The 22808-nt window shown below is 37.1% G+C and overlaps 1 protein-coding gene across 1 annotated transcript; it reads right to left on the bottom strand.

Annotated features, from left to right (window-relative positions):
* Positions 1 to 1509: 1509 nt before the first annotated feature.
* LOC133879222 (protein NRT1/ PTR FAMILY 7.2-like) lies at positions 1510 to 15560 on the bottom strand. The gene is made up of 6 exons (XM_062317753.1): positions 15408 to 15560; positions 6553 to 6679; positions 5764 to 5981; positions 4378 to 4940; positions 2686 to 3114; positions 1510 to 1945 (listed from the first exon to the last, which is right to left on the bottom strand). Exons 1-6 carry the CDS (start codon positions 15558 to 15560, stop codon positions 1510 to 1512), a joined length of 1926 nt encoding a protein of 641 aa, XP_062173737.1.
* Positions 15561 to 22808: the final 7248 nt, after the last annotated feature.

The following is a 22808-nucleotide window of genomic DNA, read 5'->3' as shown; positions in this document are numbered from 1 at the left end:
CATAGGACAAAGTTTTTCTTCAAATTAGGTTGAAGAAAATTTCTCTAACCCAAATGCATTTGAGAATCACATACACCACTAAAAATGCAACTTAGAATTAAAAAGTATGTCTCACTACATTTTAGACACACGTTAGTTTAACGGACTGAATTGAAAGAAATTTCTTTAACTCAATTTTTATTACAAATTTCTTACAAACTGCGGTGACAATCACTAAATATTTAAATTTACGTGTCAAATTTTGTTTTTAATTTTTATTTTTTTACCCATATTATGTCAAGTAAGATGCATATTGCAAACTATGGTGACAATCACTAATTATTTCACCACACATAAGATAGGAAGTTACATAAAAGTTTACATGAGAATTTACATATAGTACTAATTTAGTAGTGTGTCAGGATCTACCACGCCACTAAATGAGAATTAGTGATGAACTAATTAGTGGCGTGGCAAAAAGAGCACTAATTACAGGTCACTAACATTTAGTGACGTGTCAAACGACAAAAAATGCCACTAAATATAGGTCACTAAAAACCAGTTCTTTTGTAGTGATGTCGATCTACTTCTTATGATATCTTGTGCTCAACTCAAAGAAATGAAAAATCTAGGCATTTCTCTAGTCTCATCGCACAAATCTCTCTCCCATCCAGTTGTGCTTTGGAAATATTACCAAAACATGGCAATTAATTCCCATATATAGCTGATGATCATATAACTCTGAGCTGATCATTAATGTTGTTAGTTTGTAATTGGCCATATTCTGTTGGATAAAATCACTTATGTGTAAAGATACTTTTTAACAGGGATTCTGCTATTCATAAGTGCTTCCAGAAGATTCTGCATAGTTTTGCAAGTCAGAAAAACCGGTTTCCAGCCAGCCGTCCGGACGACGTGTCATACCGTCCAGACGCTCAGCTGTCCAAAGCACCAACCGTTCGAACGATGTGTCATATTGTTCGGACGTCCATCAGACTAAAGCATCATCCGTCCGGACGGTGCCCAGTTTTATCAAGCCAGATGCTCATTTGAACTGTCAGCCTATAAATAGAGGCCCCTAGGCTTGAGAACTGCAAAAATTCGGTATTGAATTTTATTAGTGCTTAAATAGCTATATTGTGAGATTATTGAACTGAATTGATCTCTCTAAAGCCGTTGCTGTGCTTAATCTGAAGTCTATCTTAGGGGTTGGCCCTAAGGTAAAAGATTTCATTGAAGACCCTTTCAGGTAGAAGACCTGGTTGGAAGGCGTTCGTATTGGGTTACACGTTAGAGAGTAAGGTACGACCACTGCATCAGGGGTATATGAGTGCTACTACTTTGTATCTAGTCTTGTCTTCTAAGTAGTGAATATCCTGGGTTTGGCTTTCCCGGAGTGATTTTTCTCATATTGAGTTTTCCACTTCGTTAACAAAAATTTTGTGTTATTTAATTTCCGCATTGTTATTATTTTGTCAACACTTAGCGCACATACACACTTTCTTTATGATAGAAGTCAATTTCAATTTTTCAAATGTGGTCGTTGCCGACATTGTTGTCTCCACTCTTTCCTTCAAACTTGATATACTTATACCACTTGGCACATATGATGTAGACCATGAGATTAGCTGCTGTCAAAGCTGCCAAGAGGAAGAAGAATCTGTCTAGATGACCTTTGTTAAGGTCGCTGGGAATCCAACCCGGCGAACCATCTCTGGCAGAGATTTTCATGACAATTGTCACCAGCAAACTGCTCACATAGTTTCCCAGCGATATGGATAGCATGTAAAGGGCACTTCCGAAGCTCTTTAACCCGTCGGGAGCCTGCCCATTGAAGAATTCTAGCTGAGCAACGTACACGAAAACCTCAGATGCTCCAATAAGTACGTACTGTGGAATTTGCCAAAAGATGCTCAAAGAGCTCGAACCTTCACAGTTGGGGCACTTCGTTGTTGCATGGTCTAACCTGCACGTGAATATAAATTAAATGATTAAATTTATTCATTATTATTAATTTAAACTTTTAGGATAAATGATGATTTAACATGCTATTAGAGTAGAGATTTTGAATTCGCACATTGTCTTTCTTGATTTACCTTTCATTTCAATTAAATGTTTTACATGTTAGGCATTATTTATTAGGGAGGGCTTTGAACCCTACCTAGAACTGTACAAACAAGCCTAAACGTGTAACCGCATAGGTGGGTGGTTAGCTTTTTCCAACTAATCACTTAAGGCAATGCGGTTAGCCGTGGTAGGGTAGGTGGAGGCGGTTAATTAAACGCCTCTGCCTACCCTTAATATATATCTATGGTATAGTATAGCGAAATGGTGTTGTTTTGGTATAGGGTTTCACAAAATACTAGTAACATGCCTAAAACCGTCCAACACCTGCCTTAAAAAGAGGCAAAAAAAAAAAAAGACTCAAAACACCAAAATAGGCCATACTTGACAGACGGTCACCGCACGCGGTGCAGTTTGAGCATAAATAACTGTTAACCAACAGTAAAGATGGTTGGTAACCACCCGCTTTAGACAGCTAACTGGCTAAAGTGGTGCGGTTAGTGATTAGAGACAGTAACCACTAACCACCATCGCCTGTACAACCTTAATTCACACATGAGAACGAGTGTTAGAATATAAATTAAATGATTAAATGCATCATTTTTTATAATTAATTTTTGAGATAAGTGATGATTTAACAACCTGAAAGACTCTACAAGCCCAGCTGCAATCATTGCCAATATTGCTATAACAAGGCCAACTCCCATCCTCTCAAGCTCGGTGAATCCTTTACCACTCTTCTTCCACCTGGCAAGAAGAGGGTCGAGAACCCGTCTGTAAATGAAAATGAAAGCTGTGACACTGAGAATGTCAAAGCTAGACATGCTTGCTGGGGGAATGTGGAACTTGGCAATGGTGGTCTTCATGGCAGCACCTTGTTCCACAAAGAGAGACGCCATTTGAGTGAAAACTACTGAGTACATAATCGTGCATAGCCAGATTGGGAGGAGCCTTAAAACGCATTTGACTTCTTCAACTTGTGTCACGGTGCAAAGATGCCATGGATTGTAAGTCTCCCTGTCCATCTGGTGGAAGTCCTCCGAAGTGATAGCTGCTGCTCTATCCAAGAATCTGATGATCGAGGGTGAATGTGAATACAATTTAATCTAAAGTTCAAAATATTCGGGCAGTAACAAAGGCATGATTTTGGTTCAAAAAGAGATCAGATTAAAAGATAGAGTTGAAAAAAAAAAAAAAAACTAAAAATATTAAAAAGATGATATCCCAAAAACTTATTGTGAGCAAGGGCTTAGGTGCATATCAATCAATTAATAACAATAAAATTTTTCTTAATTATACCTATATTATTGATAGGCGCCATGATTTTTTTTTTTTTTATTATTATTATTTTGAGAAAATTTAACTTACCACCCTGATCATACCTTTAAACTTTAAAAGATGTCAATTTAATGTATCCATCTTTAAATTTTTTCTAATTTCATTAGGATTTTCTATTAAATCTTGTTAAGATTCTCAAAATACTCCACCTCCCCCCCTTTTTTTTTTTTTAAATAAAAAAATATTCAAGCATGTGTAGTTTTGCAAATTCCGTTAAATTATGACCAATGCTTAAAACCTTGCAATTTTTTTCCTTTTTCTTTCTAAAAAAAGGTGGGGTATTTTAGGCATTTTGACACCCCTCCGTTAGAATTTAATGAAAAATTCTAAAAGATGGATGAAATTGAAATTTTTTTTGAAAGATAGACATACTAAATTAACACTTTTAAAGTTGACGGGTGTAATTAAAAAAGTAATGAAAGATCAAGAGTGGCATTTGGAGTTTTTTTTTTTTTTTTTTTAAACTATGAATAAGTTTATCTTTACTAAGAACAAATCAGAATACAAACAAATTCCAGAACAATCTGAAACTCAGCCACAAAAAGCAGCACAACTCAATACCTTAAAATCTCCCAGACAAGCTAAAACCAGTCAAACACTAAAACCTCCTAAATAGGGTGGCAAATTGTGGTCACTTCAAAACATGAATATAAGATATATAAGTCAATCATAATCCGACTCATTTAATTAAACAGGCCAGACTTATCAATTCTAACTTGCAATTTCATGTTGAGTTCGTGTCAAGTTCATGAGTTGTATCAAAAATTTCCAACCTTAATTAAATATTGCATGTCAGGTTCAACTCATGTCGAGATATGAGTATAAGACTATATATATAGATCAACTTTAATCCAACCGATTTAATTAAACGGGTCAAACTTTTCAACCCTAACTCGCTAATTAATTTCGTTTGAATTCATGTCGGATTCGCACGTACGCAGTATAAAAAATTGCCAAGCTTAATTAATGAACTGAGTAAAAAGGATATGAACTTACTTGAAGCCTTGAGTGTGGAGTATCTTTCTGTCCCCATTCTTGGCATAATCCTTTTCTTGAAACTCAAACAAATCTTCTCCTCTTGGGGTCATCTCAGCCTTCCATTTTCTTGAAGCAGCGACCAGCACTTGGCAAAATCTAGAGAGGGGATTGCCTTGAGGTTTGAAATGCCTGTACCTTTTGGTGCCACAAAGAAACAAGACCAATGCCAGAGCAGCAGAGATAGCTGATGCCCAAAACCCTAGTGCCCAGTTCCCTCCATCCTCAAAATAGCCCAAAATAGTGTTTGAAAAGAGGCATCCCAGGTTCAAAGCCAAGTAAAAGTAGCTGAAGAATGCTATTTTAGAGGGTACTTCGCTAGAATCCTCTTCATCAAACTGATCTGCTCCAAATGTAGCTATGTTTGGTTCGTAGCCTCCGTTTCCCAAGGCAACAAGGTATATTGAGAGGTAGAACAGTGCTAGATGAAAGCCTGGATGGGATCCACAATGAACATGATCACTTCCACACCCACTAGGCTTGATTAAGAATATGGATGACAATATGGAGAGTGATACTAGGCCCTGCATGATCACATATATTCACGTAAGCATTCGTAAGATTTACGTACTAATAATTGGTATAAATGGTGATTTAACATGGCATGGTATCAGAATAAATTAAGGTAGTGAGTTCAAGCATTGACTCGATCTGCAGTTTATACACCATTTCAATTAAATATTCTATGTGGTAGATTTTACTTGTTGGAAGAGATCAAGTCTAAGCACACACGTTAGGGAGAGTAGTAGAACCTTAACTAAACGATTAAATTCATTATTATTATTATTATTTATTATTTTAAGTTTGTGAAACAAATGATAATTTAACAAGATGAAATTAGACTATTAGGAAAAAAAAACATTAAAAAACAACTGAAAACACAGAATACTTGTATAACATTAAAAACTACTTTAATCTTTATATGACATCAAAACAAAGAAATTAAAGAGCACCCTTAAAAAAGTTTTATTAAACAAACCCACCTCGTTTAGCTAGCAACCATCTTCTCCCTTATTTTCATTTCTTTAAAAAAAAAAAAGCTTCTTTTCAAAACTATTATCAAACGACTTTCTTCACTTTTTTCTCTAAAAAAAAAAAAAAATCAACCTTACTTTTACTTTACATCATATCAATCACTTCTTACTAATCATTCAAACCAAATATTATCAACAAAACTCTTTACCAAACGACCCGGACTTTGTTAATTTGTTAAAGTTATTTTCTTTTCCGTTTTATTTTCTTTTTTTCAACACAAACACATTAGAAAACAACCTAAAACACAAAATATTCAAACTATTAACATCTTTACATCACATCAGAATATCAGAATATTTTTTTGCAACTTACAAGGACAAAGATTGCTTGGAAGATGGCACAAGTCTTGTATCTTCCCAAGTAAGACTCGCTAAGGAAGGCACCGACGAGGGAGAAAAGGTAAGCAGTTCCTGTCCATTTGCTAACGTTGTTAGCTGCCTCGGCGTTATCTTGACCCAACACCCTCGTCAAAAACAACACCAAGTTCACTTCTATTCCGAAGAATGCCAACGTAGCTAGCCCTTGATTCACTGAATGATTTTATTCCAAAACAAAAAACAAAAGGTGATCAGCTTTATATATATATAGAATCTTCATCGGGTTGTTAGTAGTACTAACCGGTGATTAAACAATAGGGAATTAATTTATGTGACAAATTAAGAAATGGCCGGCTGGCTATATATATATATATATAAAGCTTAATCATGAATTTTATGTACTTGTTGAAATTTTTTTTTTTTAAAAAGGAATTTTATATGAGAAATAATGGCCTAATGATCAAAATTACCTGTGCTTTCCCAACCAGAAAAAACAAAAAAAAAAAAAAAAAAAAAAAAAAAAAAAAAAAAAAAACAGAGAGAGATTCATGGCCCACATAGGAAACGTAATGATCAATTATATGTGTACTTGTTGATTCCTTGCGAGGCATGATAACTACAAAAGAAATTATGAAAGTACAACTAAACTACTCATGTATATATATCAATAATTAATAAATTAAGAGTAAGACAACTGCTAAAAGTATTATAGTTTTTAACTTTTTACTATAAGTTCGTTTGTTTTAATGGTTGTTATAGGTCAAGGGTACGTATAAATAATTACCAAGGATCAAAATTGCAGCGACCCAAGAACCAGTTCTCTGTCGGACTGCAGGGCGGCCATGCCAATCAACAGTTCCATCAAGTGTGCAAGCCTCTCGCCCATTTTTCACCTTTCCATCCACGCCACCCTGAAAGTTCAACCGCAATAAATTATCTTTCACTGATATAATTGACTCACAATTCACATTCCAGCCACAATATATATATATATATATATATATATATATATATATATATATATATATATATATATATATATATATATATAGAAAAAGGAATATATATCTCCAATAAAATAGTGACTTTTAACATTGATGGTGTCAAACTTCAAGTTTTTTCATAATGTTACCAATTTGTTAAGATTTTTCATGAAATCTTAACGGATGCCTTAAAATTGACCAAAATGCCCCCAATTTATTTTTATAATTTTAATTTTCAAGGACAAATTTAGATTTTTATATATATATAAAAAAAGGTATAAAGGTCATTTCACACATTTTACTTTCTTATTTAATTCCAAACCTTAACGAAGGGTCAACATTGTAAAATTTAAATGATATATATATATATTAAATTGAAAGCTTTTAAACTTTGAGAGCAATTGCAAATGTCATAAAAATTCAAAAGGGTTCAGGTGAAATTTTCCTTAATTACTTTCTAGCGGGATCCTCAGGTCTTTTTTTCTATTCTTTTTTTTTTTCAATTTTGTTTGTTGATGTTTGTTTTCGAATAGGCGTGGCTTGTGTAATTAGCTGCTCTATTTGACTTTTTCGCCTTCTTGTGGAATTTTTTTTTTTAATCTTGTTGAGTTTTTTCAATAACTTTTTAAGGAAATTAATGCTACAGTTTAATGTGTTCATATTTATTTATAACATTTATTTTAAATCATTGACGTGACATACTTTAAATAATTTATTTTTTTAAGTAAGTAACATAAGTAATGTAAAGCGTAGACAAAGTCTTGATTGGGTTGGGACATGCATTCTCGAGAGAAAGGCATGATGGATGAGGTTGCACGTAAAACATGACAAAGTTTGGGACAAACTGCTGTATGTCACCATCACAAACATTTAACCTTTGATTTTTATTTTTATGTGTAGTTTGTCATGATGAACTCAATCATGATGATACATATATATATATATATATATATAACCAGACCATCTTGTACAATCACATCGGACAGGCTGGAGTGTCACACACATGAACTCAATAGCATAAGCCCATGAATATGATATTTGAACAGTAAATTTTAGCTTTTGTTTACAGCTTTATGAATTGTAAAATAATTATTAGAACTAGCTAGCTGAAATTATAAAATCATTATTATTTGAAAACTAGCTGAATATTGCAGATCGAAATTGGATTGGCAATAAAATAATTATATATATTTAACTCCTAATTCATGTGACCTTTGATCATATTATAAAACTAATGTACGGCGATAAATGTTAAATCACGGATTGTTCTAAAAATAATATATGATCAATATATGAAGTTTATCACGTGAAATATTTATTTAAAAAAAAAATTGAATTAATAAGAAGACAAAGTTCAAATTTAAAATTTTTAATATAATTATCATGTTAAGCTGAAATTTTGGACATTTTGTTTTTGTCCAAACAATAGAAATTAAATCAAAACTCAACCGGCCGTGCAAAATTAAGAAAATCTATTAATGTCGGTGGCTTAAAAAGTAGAATCCGATAATTTCTGTAATCGCCATGACATACACGTGAGACAAACTAAGTTACAATCGAGGATCACGTGACATGTACTTTACGAGGAACAATCAACTATCTCTAATATCTTCACACATCAAGTTATATATACCTCTAATATCTTCACACATCAAGTTATATATATATATATATAGAGAGAGAGAGAGAGAGAGAGAGAGAGAGAGAGAGAGAGAGAAATGGACTTTGAAGTTTGAACCTTAAATATCTTTATTTATCAACCACTGAACTGGCAATACATTTATGGCTTTCGAAGCCAAGCCTAAGAGTACTGCTGAAATTAAATGTCTCTTAGATATTTTGCTTGATTTTTTTTTTTTTTAAAAGTAAAAAAGAATTAATTTAATGAAGAAACTCATCAAAAAGAGAGAAAAAAAAAAAAAATCATAAGCAAACCCTTAAAAACACAAGCAAGCGCCTATATATATATATATAAGCTTCATTCTAGAGGTAGCTCCAGCTTCGTGCATGCTACACTTGCTATATATTTTCCCAGAGCAGCACTACTGCAACAGGAGGAAGCGTAGTGTTAGAATATTTTATATTCTCAATATTATGTTTATTGTATCTTTTCTATTAGGATTTATTCTATACTTTAATTATTCTAAGGTTTCTTAATTACTAGTTATAGCCTTTTTATATATAGAGGTCTCTTGTAATATGTTATTATTAGCACTACTCAATACAATATAGTCCTTAATATATTTCCGCTCTCTCTCTCTCTCTCTCTTTCTTTCTTTCTTTCTTTCTTTCTTTCTTTCACATATATTCTCTATTTCATATATTTATTTTAATATGGTACAAAGCCATTGTCTTGTAGCCTCCAATAAATGTCTTTGAAGTTTCCTAGCCTTCCCTCCTGCAACCTCAGTTTTTCAGTCGTCTGCACGCCCCCAAGAGTTCCGCCGCTCAAAATCTCTTCCACGCCTTCATCGCAGCCTCATATGGGAAAATTTTATCCCAATTCAATGCTTGCGAACTATAGATCTACAGATCTATGGAAGATCCACCGCCATTGGCCTTTTCCAGTGACTTCCCAACTTTGTTTTCGACTTTTGGCCTGTTTCCGAACTCCTTTTAGTCTCTTTTCGGGTGACTTTTCGGCCTTCTCCGGCTACTTTTCCGGACAACTTCTCCGGCGACTTTTGCCTTTCTTTTTCCCAAACACAAGGTTACACCTTGAGTTTGAGGGAAGATGTTAGAATATTTTATATTCTCAATATTATGTTTACCATATCTTTGGGGTAATTACCTTTTCCCCCCATGAACTACCAAAAAATGCGCGATGCCCCCATGAACTACCAACTCGACCAAAATAGAGCATTCAACTACCAAAGATAACCATTTTCCCCCCTTCCGTCAGTCACACGCCGTTTTACCCTCATTTTCTTCCTCTTTTCCCCCTATGAACTACCACCATTTTCCTCTTTTCTCCCCGTGAACTACCATCATCTTCCAACATGCCCCCATATAAAACGGCACATGACCCGTTGACCGTTTGTTTTAACCCCTTTGACTGACGGAAGGGGGGAAAATGGTTGTCTTTGGTAGTTGAATGCTCTATTTTGGTCGAGTTGGTAGTTCATGGGGGCATTGGACATTTTTTGGTAGTTCATGGGGGAAAAAGGTAATTACCCCCATATCTTTCTTATTAGGGTTTATTCCTTGTATCCTTCCTATTAGGATTTATTCCATACCTTAAATACTCTAGGGTTTTTTGGTCACTACTCATAGCCTCTTTATATATAGAGGTCTCTTGTAATATGTTATTATCAGCACTACTCAATACAATGTAGTCCTTAATATATTTCTTCTCTTTCTCTCACTTTCACATATATTCTCTATTTTATATATTTATTTAACACATAGAATGAAGCTGATGAAAAAAAGCTAGCTAGTTAATTAGCTCAAACAACTGATGATGATATCTTATATAAATGATGATGAGTAGCATTAGCATTTCATGCATGAAAAGCTTGTGATCAATCCAAGATTTTGTATACATTTTCATGGAAAATATATATATACAAGTGAATTCACTAACCTGTTGGCAAATGTTTAAGCAAGCCATTGGATAATTAGAGAAGTGGAAGGATGGATGGATGGAGGTGATGAACAGGAGCAGACTGCAGATATATATATATATATAGAGAGAGAGAGAGAGAGAGAGAGAGAGAGAGAGAGAGAGAGAGGGAGAGAGAGAGAGAGATTTGAGGAGGAATTAAGAAGATGGAGAGAAGTGTAAAAAAGGTAGAGGCATAATTTATGAAGGAGTGGCCGGGAGATGTACGTATATATAGAGAGTGGCAATATGAAGGGACGGCTGAGATTTGAAGACCCAGATGCAGCAAATCGTGAGAAGGAAACGTGAGAATGTTGAATACATGCAGGCATGCAGATATGAGATATCCTCATGATGGCAATGAATGACTATGACGATTCTCTTTTTCACTTCAACGACACACACTGACGGTGATTTAGCTGTCTTTAACTGATTTTGACATGCATGTTTCAAACCTGCTCGATCGATCCTTCTACTATTCACCATTTTTATTTTAATTATTTTGTGGGACATTTTAGATGGATCCCTTTAGTGATGTTGCGTGTTTCTTTTTCTTTTCTTTCTTTTCGGCATCATTTGGTGGAGTAATATCTGATCGTGGACGGACAGCCGCCTTAGTTAGATGGCCTAATTAACCAAAAGATCATTACTTAAGAAAAATGTTACTCATCAACGCACTTATTTATTATATTTATTTTACGAAGAATTTTACTTAAAGAGTATTGTATTATCGGCCTATTTAATTTAAGAGTAATGAACTTCAAAACGTCTTAAACTAAGGTATCTAATATTTTTTCAAACGTCTCAATTACAGATATTCCGTTAGGATTTGCCGATAACTAGAATTTAGGTGTCGATAAGAATTTAACGAAACTTACAAAAATACCCATGCTGGAATCTTTGAAAAATTTTATAATTTTTTTTTAAAAAAAAATAAATACATGAGTATTTTGAGAATTTTGGCTGGATTTCACGACAAGTTCTAATAGAGTACTTGTAATTGAGACGTTTGGAAAAATATTGAATACCCTAAGTTGAGACGTTTTGAAGTTCAATACCCTTAAGTCAAATAGGCCGATAACTCAGTTATTTAATAAAAAACGACAAACACATTTAAAACACAGCCCATCAATTAGTACTGTAAAATGACTAGTGTTTCATGACAATTAAGTGTGAAAAAACAGCTAGCTAATTAAGAGTTAAACTATGAGCTTTCGCCTTTCACCCATGGTAATTAATAATTACTATATATATATACTTTATCACCGACTCTAAAAACTGTGGCTCCTTATTGTCTAATTAAAATTATTTATCATGATGTTAACTATTTTGTTAATTTGAAGTTAATTTTATGTGATTATAACTGTTTTTCTCTTAAAGCCTATATATCCATGGAGGCGGCCAGCAAGCCGGGTTAGATTCAAAAGGACTATCTGTTAAGGATCCTTTGAAGTCAATCCTGACCATCAATTTTAAGTTGAATTATATAGATTTTGTGATCTCAATATTTACTATAATTATTTACAAAAATTATTGTATCTTACTTTGTAATGCTGAGATGACAAAATCATTAATTCCCTTCTAGCTCTTTTAGTAAACAATGAAAATTACTCTTCCATACGTGAGAGGTAGTGGATTCCATCAAGTCATTCATCAAAATTGTTGTCTCCATATGAAAAACAGTACACTTGAGATGCTACAATATTTATTATAATTTCCCTATAAACATGATATGACAATTTATAATTAGTATTCTTATATATACTTGAGTGAAGAGTAAAAATGTTTAATTATTTAAGCAATTAATCAGACTGTCATGCACATTATAGTAAAACTTGTAGTACCCATAACAACTTTCTATACTAAAATAAAAGTCCCTCGATTTTTCATTTTACTTTCTCATATACATGCATGGATTGCCGGGGACTCATTTCCTTGATTTGTTTATATATATAAAGCAAATCATATGCAGATTCTTCATTATTAGGCTTAATGTAAACACCAATTATGACCAATCTCAAATTAATTAGGTTTTTATATGAAGGGAAGCATGGCATATAGAACATCCACTATCTGGACCATCGTATCTAGAACATCCACATAACAAAGAAGATCCCCTATCGGGGACCAAAAGATACAAAACAAGAAGATCCACTTCATATCATTTGTGTATACAGGGGAAATCCACTACTAATATATACTTAATTTCTCTCCTACCTAATATATTGCTCCTTCTTGGTTCCTTCCTAAGTGACTCTGAAATATAAATATCCTTTTATATATATGAACTCAGAACAAAAATGATACCCTTTATATGCTTAGTAATAATTCCATTTTCTTATCAACTGATAGTGCATTTGCTTTATTAATTGATTATGTAAATTCCATTTAAAAAGTTCCATCATGATTATGACTGCTTAAGCAAACTAGTTACAACAAGAAGAAATTACAAGGAAAACTATTATATATAATGTACTATTGGAATACTGGAATGATGATTAATTGTCTTATAAAAATAAGCTAGATTGAGTATTATTAGGAATATAAGGAGTTTGAATGGAATGAGTGAATGACCATTCATGTTAATTTGTTTGGTGATAATACATGAATGTCCAAATTTTCTAACTGGAATATAATCAGATTTTAACCAAATTTTTTAAAATACTCTTACTTATCAAAATAACACAGGAAAAACACTCCCTCTCCCCCTCTCGGGTTGACACCACCCCTAACCATCGTGCAGGGGCGGTCGAACCACCCGATCTAGTGGTTGTAGCTAGCCACAAGATTGAAGCTCACCAAGCCACTGCCCGACCTAGCCCACCATCGGTCACCGCTCGGCCTCGCCAACCATTGGCCACCCCCGACCTAGCCTAGCAACAACCCTTCGTCGTCTCCTGCCACCATCTAATGCCGTCCTTGGTGACCCTCCGCTGTCTCCTACCATCGTACTCTACCATCCCGACCGTCTCCGATAATTCTAACAATAGCACATACTGTATTTCATTTTAAGTTTCTCATTTATACAATTCTATATATATAGTGCCTAATATTGCTCTTCTCCTTGCATATATATGACTGTAATTATATTTCTCTTCAGTGTCTAACCTTCCCATATATATCCCCCTCTGTCTCTTTCACTCTCATTTTCTCCATCATCAAAATGATCGGTTTCTCTTTTGAAAAATTTAATGCATTTTCTATTTTCCTCACAATAAATACATATTGTTAATTTATAAGGTTCTCTTTTCATTCATATTGAAATTTATGCGTTTAAGAAATTAAATGAGGAGAATAGTAGGAGACTTCCTATATATTATAGTTTAATTTAGGGTTGGACAGAAATTTCCTACAAACTGGATTGTAAGAAATTTCATACAACCACATATAAGAGTGACATGTGTCCTTTAAACATGTGAGAATCACGTGCTTTTTTTTATTAATGCTATTAAAAAAAGCATGTGAAAAGCATATACAATTAAAAAAAACATGTGATTCTCACATGCCAAGGGACACATGTCAATCATATACGTGGGTTGTATAAAATTTTTTAGAGACCGGTTTGTAAGAAATTTCTGTCATTTAGGGTTAGTTTAAGCTTGCGATTTCAAACAATGCGATTTGAAAATGTAATTTTTAAAAATTTAGTTAAGCGTTTGATAAATTTTCAGATTAACCTTTAAAATCGTGTGTTTTAAAAAACGCACCCCCTTGACTTTGAAAATGCAATTTTTATTTTTATTTTTCATTTTCAAATCACAATTTTAAAATCGTACTCCCAAACGATATATTTTCTATGATTTAGTTTAAAATGCACTACCAAACGCACTCTTACCAAAAAAAAAAAAAAATCATTTTTTCCACCTATTATTAATTATCAAACCTTTTATGCAAACCTTTCACGTGTATCCAATAAATTTATCTTAATTTATATATTGAGATACACGACTGATTAACTAATTACAAATCCTAATCTAACCTAACCTACCCAATATCTTGGATTGTGACAATAAAATCAACATCTTTACATATTTGCGTTTGAAAGCACTTAGAAAGTTATAATATTTAAAGCTTCTCTAATCCAATAGGAAGCCATTAATTAGTTTTACCCAATTGCTTATATTACAAATATTAATTCTCTCTCTCTCTCTCTCTCTCTCTCCCCATAATGTCGAACATGGCAAATGGTGTATGTAATCTCTTGTCTCAAATGATTTTCTCCACTCAATTACGAAACGACAAAGGCTTGTGGACGATAAAGCCCCAAGTTTGGCATCTCACTTACATAAATAAATAAAATAAAATAAATAAAAAGAAAGATCAGAGATTGGCATCTCAATGGCATCTCAATCTCTATGTACACGCACAACAAAAAAAAATTGTAAGTTGCCACTTGCAAGTTGCCACATGTCCAAGCTGTCCACGTCACCAATGTGCCATGTGGCACACTGACCACGCCGCAAAACGTCAGCCACATGGTCTCACTCCACGTGGCACATTGGCCAAGTGGATTAATTACACGCGGCTAGCAGTCAGCCACGTGGACCAGGCAAACTGTGGAAGGTGGCATATGCCACGTGGCAAAATGTCTTATTATTTTATATATATATAAATCCATTTTTTTACCCAAAAATATCACAAAAATATTATGACAACATTTGAAATTTACCATAAACACAAAATCAAATTACGCAAATCAATAATTATAAGTCCAATACGACAATAGATTAAGTACTAATAAACGTTATTGTTATTAACAAAATAAAGTTACACAAAATATCTATAAATCTGAAGCCCGCCCTTGCGGATCACGAGTTCCCATACCAGGCGTGTACTCGCCAACAGGCGATTGCTGTACAAGGGATGGTGTAGCGGGCGATGGTGTCCCGACAGAGGAGTGCTGACTCAGCTGTCGTCTAATCCAATCGTTGTCGCATTAACTGCAAGTAATGAAAACAATTAAAAAATTTGATTATATGCATATCAAGTCCATAACATTGATTAAAAATAAGCAGTTTACACAATATTAATCATACTTGCAGATGCATTACTAACAGACGATGTACTACCTCCGTTTGCAGGTGGAGACTGCTGAACACCAGGGCTCACATGTGATACTCCTATGGAGGTGAGCACAATCTCGAGGTGTAGCATGCGTTGCTCCAAGGCGTCATTCCTCTCGGTCTGAGCCTGTAGTAATGTCTCCATTGCCACAATCCTACTCTCATGTATGGAGCAGCCCCGAGATGTGCACTAGGATGATCCTCCTTGTGAGCGAGCCCGGTATGAGAAACACGTCCCACGTACGAGAGTAACGTTCGGCCCAACTTGTCGAACTCTCCCCTCGTATTCAGGCAAGGTGGGCAATTCGGGTTCGTGTCAACCCAACCGACCCGATTACATAAACGGGTCTGACACGAACCCGACCCGATTATTAATCGGGTTGTGACACGCGACCCGAACACGACCCGATTAATAATCGGGTAACCCGAACACGACTAATAATCGTGTCACCCGTTTTCCCGACCCGACCCGACATCAATTTCACAATATGCATGTTTTTTCATATGCTTTAACTTTGCCCCAATTTCTCCGGTTCTCCCCCACCCTTCATACGAATATCTTCGATCATCCTATGCACCATGCTCATCTTGGGACGATCTCTTGGCGATTGGGCGACGCAAAGCAAAGCCAATTGCAGAAGAGCCAGCATTTCCAGCTCCATCTCTTTGTACGCCAACAGCTCAAAATCAAGCACTTCCCATATACAACACTCTTCTCTTGACATGCGTTGAAGAAGAACCCACTTCACCAAATCCATTTCTCCCTCTTCAACTACTGCCATTCTTCCCGTCAAAATCTCCAACAAAATCACCTAGAAGCTGTAAACGTCGCATTTCTGGGTGAAGTTGTTTCTTTGGCTGAGAATGAGTTCTGGGGCTTTGTAGGCGTCGTGTGAGGAGGACGCGGTGGCCGGGAAGAAGAGGTGGTGGAGACCGATGTCAGATATACAAGCAGTGTCGGAGTGATCGAGTAGGATGATGTGAGGTGTCCTTGGAAGAGCTTGGCTTTGTTATAAGAATGGAAGAATGCAAGGCCGTGCGCAGAATCTGAGGCTACTTTTATCCTTGTGCTCTACTCCAATGGAGTTCTTGTGTTTGGGCATTTTACACACCGGACACAAGTCATCCAGATATTCGTGTTTGGGCAAAATCGTGTTTGATTTGGGCATTTGGGCATCCGCCGCATCCTGCATCCGGCATTTCCATTTAGTTTTTTTTTTTTTAATACAACCGGGTCAGAATCGGGTTGACCCAATTTCGACCCGAACCCGATTATATAAAACCCATACCCGATTTTTCCTTGTCGTGTTTGTGTCGGGTTCGCGGGTCGTGTCAAAAATTGCCAACCCTATATTCAGGCCTCCCCAACGCCTGTTTGTACGCGTCATTCAGCGCCCAACGCACCTTGTCTTCTGACACGCTCTGAGTAGCAGCAAGATCACTCAATAAACTCTGTGTCATCTTCTCCTGTACGTCGTCAACATAAAATACACATGTAGTCAATATATACTTTATCACACGCATAAAGTATAAATATTAGTAAAATAGATAAGTAGCATACACATAGGACCCGTGTACATTCGTTCGGGTGAGTGTCGTCCTTCCTAGTGTGCGTCTTCACGAACGACTTCGCTCGAGTGGGGGGCGTGCTAGAAGTAGTTGCTTGTCTCCATCCAATTGAAATAAATAACAAACAGTAATATTAATTTAGTGTAAAAAAAAACAATTAGATACAAATATTATAACATCTACATATATTTGTTCATACCTCATCGTAATTAAATCTAGCATAACTTTTGGATCCCAAACAATGGGAGAGGTCGTTCTGCTCCTGCATCCGCTTCATCCGTTCATAGGTCGCCTACACAATGAACATTTCATAATATTTAAGCAGTGACACACTTAAAGTAGTAATAAAATTAATTGAACAATTATTGAAAATACACATAATAGTAATACAATCAAAGACCTACATACCATTTTTTCCTCAGTACACCAATCCCTCAGCAGGTACTCCACATTTGTTTTGTCATACTTTTCAAAAACTTTGTTTGACACTCTTGCACGTATACTTTCAGGCGTGTCACTGTCTTGAATATGTGGCGCTTTTTTAAATTTGGGCTTCCACAAACGGTGCTTACGTCCAATATCAGCCCACGCTTCGTGTTGTGCCTTGCGCTCATCTACAGATACGGGGAGATAAAACTTCTTCTGCACATGCAATTTAAACATTAATTATATAAGTTCAACAAAAATATAACCCTAAGTTTTTAAAAATAAATAAATAAATTAGTTTCAATGTCAAAGTGTATTGAAACATCTTCTATAAACATACTATCAGCGCGTCCCACATAACCTTCTTAATCTACTTTTCTACCCTTGCCCATTCGTCCCGCATATGTATGTGGGACCCGCTACTCACAAGCATTCTTGTAGCACATCTAAAACGATTATAGGCTCATCCTACAGGTTGTGTTGCAGCATTGTACTACAACACAATCTTTTTCCCTTTCGGGAGCACCCAATTCTTTTCTGGGTCCCTAATCACCTCATAGTAGATGCTCCCGTCTGGATTGTACCCTAACCAAAGAAGATAAAACATTTAATTTAATATACTAAAAAAATAAATTATATTAAACAATGATATATTATAATTTATGTTATTTTCAAACTTAATATGAATTGGTATTATAATATGGGTTTCAATGATGTATAAATATGTATTTACCCATCAACCAAATCTGGTCAGTCTATATGCGCTGGGTCGCTGGGTCATCTGCATGCTCCTCGCCAACCCCTTCCCCCGGGGGAGGCTGCTGGTCATCGTCTGAAAGCATATCCTGGGAGCTATCGGGGGGCGACTGATCAGGACCCAACATCGCGAAGTCCCCCTCGTGGGGAATTTGGCTCTCCCCCAGATCTCCCGGAGCCGGCATCTGTCCCACCCATGTAGCCAGCATCTGCCTCTCCCCCGGCTGTGGCAGCGAAAACCTATCATCATGTGTCTCACTATCAAATCCACATGGTGTAGGTCCAAACCAGGGGTACAGAGTGTACGACATATTAGCCCAAAGTGGGTTGATCTGATCATGACCCTCTTGCACCCACCATCGAGTCACGTGACCCGGTGAGATGATCCCTAACTGCGAGAACATCGGCGGCACCGAATATGAAGAACAAGAATATTCAGCAGAGCCGGTCTGCCCATGATCTAACATGGCCATCCCCACCGTACCCGGCAGGAATGGTCTATAAGCGCCTTCTGGGGGTGTGGCCATGGCGTAGTATATAGTGACCCATGAGCTGTGATCGTGGTCGTGGAGGGCACACGTAGGTGTGGTGCTCGGTGTGCACAATGAGGGGGTCTCTGGTCCATTGAAACCTGTGAACAAATATAGACAAATTATTAAACACATTAAAAGTATAACTACTCAGTTATGCAAATTAGACAATGATCGCATTTATTAATTACTATATGTTACAAATTAAAAAAGCATATTGAATTTAAGCGAATTGTACCAACAATTAATATAGCACTCATCCAACGGGAGCTTCAATCGGATCTATGTCGGGCCTATCATGCTCGAATTCATCATTCATATCATGTAGGTCAGCAGTGACTAATATGAGCGGCACGCATTCGTGATAGGTTGCACCTGCATCATGACTCTCTTCCCCTTGACCAACGTCGTACACGCTTCGAGAGTTAGTCCTCATGGAACAGTTTGCCATTGACCACCTACCTGTTATACTTGACTGCTGTCTCCTTCAGCCCTCTACAATGCATAACCAATTTGTGGCCCAATTCCTCCCTACGTTGATGGTCCAGTCCATCGACCTATGTGTGTATTACAAATATTAAAGACCACATTGGTTAATTACGACATGTAAATTGTTAATTTGTCATTGGCCGCATGCTGTTGGACAAAATCACTTCTTTGTAATGATGCTTTTAATAGGGATTCCGCTATTCAGAAGTGTTTCCAAAAGATTCTGCACAGTTTGCAAGTCAAAAAATTTGGTTTCCTGCCAGCCGTCTGAATGACGTGTCATACCGTCCGAACGCCTAGCTGTCCAAAGCACCAGCCTTCCGGACGATGTGTCATACCGTCTTGATGCACATAAGACTAAAGCATCATCCGTCTGGATGACGTGGATTCCCGTCCAGACCTTCCTCCGTGTTGAGAAGCTTTGAATTGCTCTAGCTTGCATCCGTCCGGACGACTCTCAGTGTTCGATCAAGCCTCAGGATTTCTTTCCAAAACACAGATATGGGAAGATTGCTACAACCGTCCGAACGACGCGGATTCCCGTTCGGACGCACTCATCCATAAGGCAAGTATCGCAATTCAAATCCAGACGTCTGGACGCTAGTTAGCATGGTCCGGACGCGTGTGTTTCAAATAAGAAAATTGTGTGCATCAGAATAACCGTCTGGACAATCATCCTCCTGGTCTGGATGCGCGAAGCCTCTATATGGAAATTACTTGCAGTGATTGTGCGATCGTTCGGACGACAGGGCAACACCGTCTAGATGCGGCTCTCAAACAAGAAATATTTTCAGCGAAATTTTTTTAATTTCAGTCGCACAGTTATCCGTCCGGATGGCCTATGACCACCGTCCAGAAGACGCCCAGTTTTATCAAGTTAGAAGCTCATTTGAACTGTCAAGCTATAAATAGAGGCCCCTAGGCTCGAGAACTGAAAGAATTCAGTATTGAATTCCACTAATGCTTAGATAGCTATATTGTGAGTCTATTGAGCTGAGTTGATCTCTCTGAAGTCGTTGCTGTGTGTGCTGTTGCTGCGCTTAAACTGAAGTCTATCTTAGGGGTTGGCCCTAAGGTAAAGGATTTCATTGAAGACCCCTTCAGGTAGGAGACCTGGTTGGGAGGTGTTCGTGTTCGTTAGAGAGCAAGGTACGACCACTGCATCAAGGGTATGTAAGTGTTACTATTTTGTATTTAGTCTTGTCTTCTGAATAGTGGATATCTTGGGTTTGGCTGCCCCGGAGTGGTTTTTCTCATATTGAGTTTTCCACTTCGTTAACAAAAATCTTGTGTTATTTAATTTACACATTATTTTGTTAACACATTGTGCACACACACACTTGCTTTATATTATAAGTCAATTTTCATTTTTCATAAATCATATCTTAAATTACACTGAACACGCAGTATAATGTGGGTGAGGGTGAGAATAGTGAAGATGAGAAAATGACGAGGAAGGTTTTAAATGACCCATACTGGAAGGTAGTGATGAGTGATGATGACGATGCGTGGGATACTATTGATGAACCAATAGCTGGTACATCAACCCGTGGATGTGAAACTTCCACATTTGGAGATGATTGGTATGATTTTATTGAGTTTGATGAGGAGGCTGTTGGCGAGAATGATGAAGATAGTGGTGATTAAGAGGGCGCCCAAAAGGAGGCAACTCAACCAGAGACCACTCATGTTGGTGGCTCAAGCGGTCCGGCTACTTCGGCGGCCCAATTATTGGATGACGATGAAGAGGATGAGGTATGCTCTAAGTTGGCCAGAAGTGATATTTTGGTAACTCCTCCTAAAAGCGATGAGGAGTATGAGTCGATTAGTGGGGTTGAGTATGTTACTAGGACTTCTCAGTTTCAAGATGTGGACATGGAAGACCAGCATTTGGAGGTGGGCATGTCATTTGATTCGACATGTCAGTTCAGGAAAGCTATGAGGGAATACAATTTGTTTAGGGGGAAGGATGTTGAGTTCACAAAAAATGATGGGGACCGGGTGATTGGAGTTTGTAGGAATATGGCTATGGGTTGTCCTTGGAGAGTTTATGGTGCATCTGTATCGGGTGAGATGACTTTTTTGCTTAAGTTACTGAACCCTAACCACCAATGTACAAGATGTTACAAGTCTTTGATTGTAAATTCTAGGTGGATTGCAGATAGGATGGTCCACAAATTCAAGACACAACTAAACTATCCACTTGTAGCTCTCTGTGAGGATGTGAAAAGGATATGGAATGTGGAAGTTAGTCTTAGACAACTGTATAGGGCAAAGGAGAAGGCCAAAGAACAGATAGAAGGTAAGAACAAAGAACAGTACAAGCGGTTATGGGACTATTGTGCAACTGTGAGGCAAACTAATAGAGGAAGTACAAAGTTGATGAAAGTTGAAAGGCCTACTTTAGATGTCCCACCCACTTTTCAACGGTTGTATATGTCCTTGGCAGCATGCAAGGACGGTTTTAGATAGGCTTGTATGCCTGGGATAGGTGTTAATGGCTGCTTTCTTAAGGGACGTTATGGGGGGCAACTATTGGCTGCTGTTGGGAGAGATCCGAATGACAACATTTATCCCATTGTAATGGTTGTAGTTGAAGCTGAAACGAATGATAGTTGGAGTTGGTTTCTAGATACATTGGTGGCTGACCTTGGTCCAAATGGATCTATTGGGTGGACATTCATCTCAGACAGGCAGAAGGTATGTTTGTTTGCTGAGTTTGAATATTAAATTATTGTTGTTTCTACATACATTTTCACTTGTGCATTTACATTCGTGGTTGTAATTAACTATGTTGTTTTTTTAATTATTTGTCTTATGTTGTTTTGTGCCTAGGGTTTGATTCCAAGTTTCGAGGCAGTGCTACCAAGTGCCCCGCATCGCATATGCATGAGACATATGTATGCGAACTTTAGGGGCGATGGGCACAAAGGATTGGTGCTGAAGGACAAGTTGTGGAAGGCAGCTACTGCCTACACCATTAATGAATTCAACAGGGAAATGGAGGAGTTGAAGAAACTGAGTCCAGCTGCTCATGATTATGAACAACCTATGTGAGTGCTTCAATTCGTACATGGGACAAGCCGATCATTACCATGCTAGAGATGATTAGGAAGAAATTAATGCGGCGGTACCAAAAGAAAAGGCAGGAAATAAGGGAGTATATTGGGGAATGGTGCCCCAAGATATTGGCAAAGTTGGAAGAATGTGGAAAGGATGCTGGAGAGTGCACTGCTCAGTATACTGGGGAGGGACTATTCGAAGTGGAGTGTAGTAAGGGCACATTTGTCGTTGACCTGATGCTCGTACTTGTGGGTGCAGGCAATGGGACATGACTGGCATCCCATGCCCACATGCCATCTCTGCCATCTTATATCATTCTACCAAACCTGAACAGTATCTGCATCGGTATTATAGTGTTGAGAGTTACAAGAAAGCTTACTACCCAATGATATACCCAGTGTCAAGCGAAGACCAATGGGTAAGAACCGGCCAAGATGAAGTGGATCCACCTACTGTTAGAGCTACACCAGGCAGGCCGAAGAAGGTTAGGAGAAGGGGTCTGGACGAGCCAAGAAATCCACATTGCATGAGGAAGGGTGGTGTAACAATGAGATGCTCGA

This window comes from Alnus glutinosa, chromosome 10 (assembly GCF_958979055.1).
Source record: "Alnus glutinosa chromosome 10, dhAlnGlut1.1, whole genome shotgun sequence".
NCBI lineage: Eukaryota > Viridiplantae > Streptophyta > Magnoliopsida > Fagales > Betulaceae > Alnus > Alnus glutinosa.
Note: the sequence above shows the minus strand (reverse complement) of the source record. Positions and strands in the feature narration are given on the sequence as shown.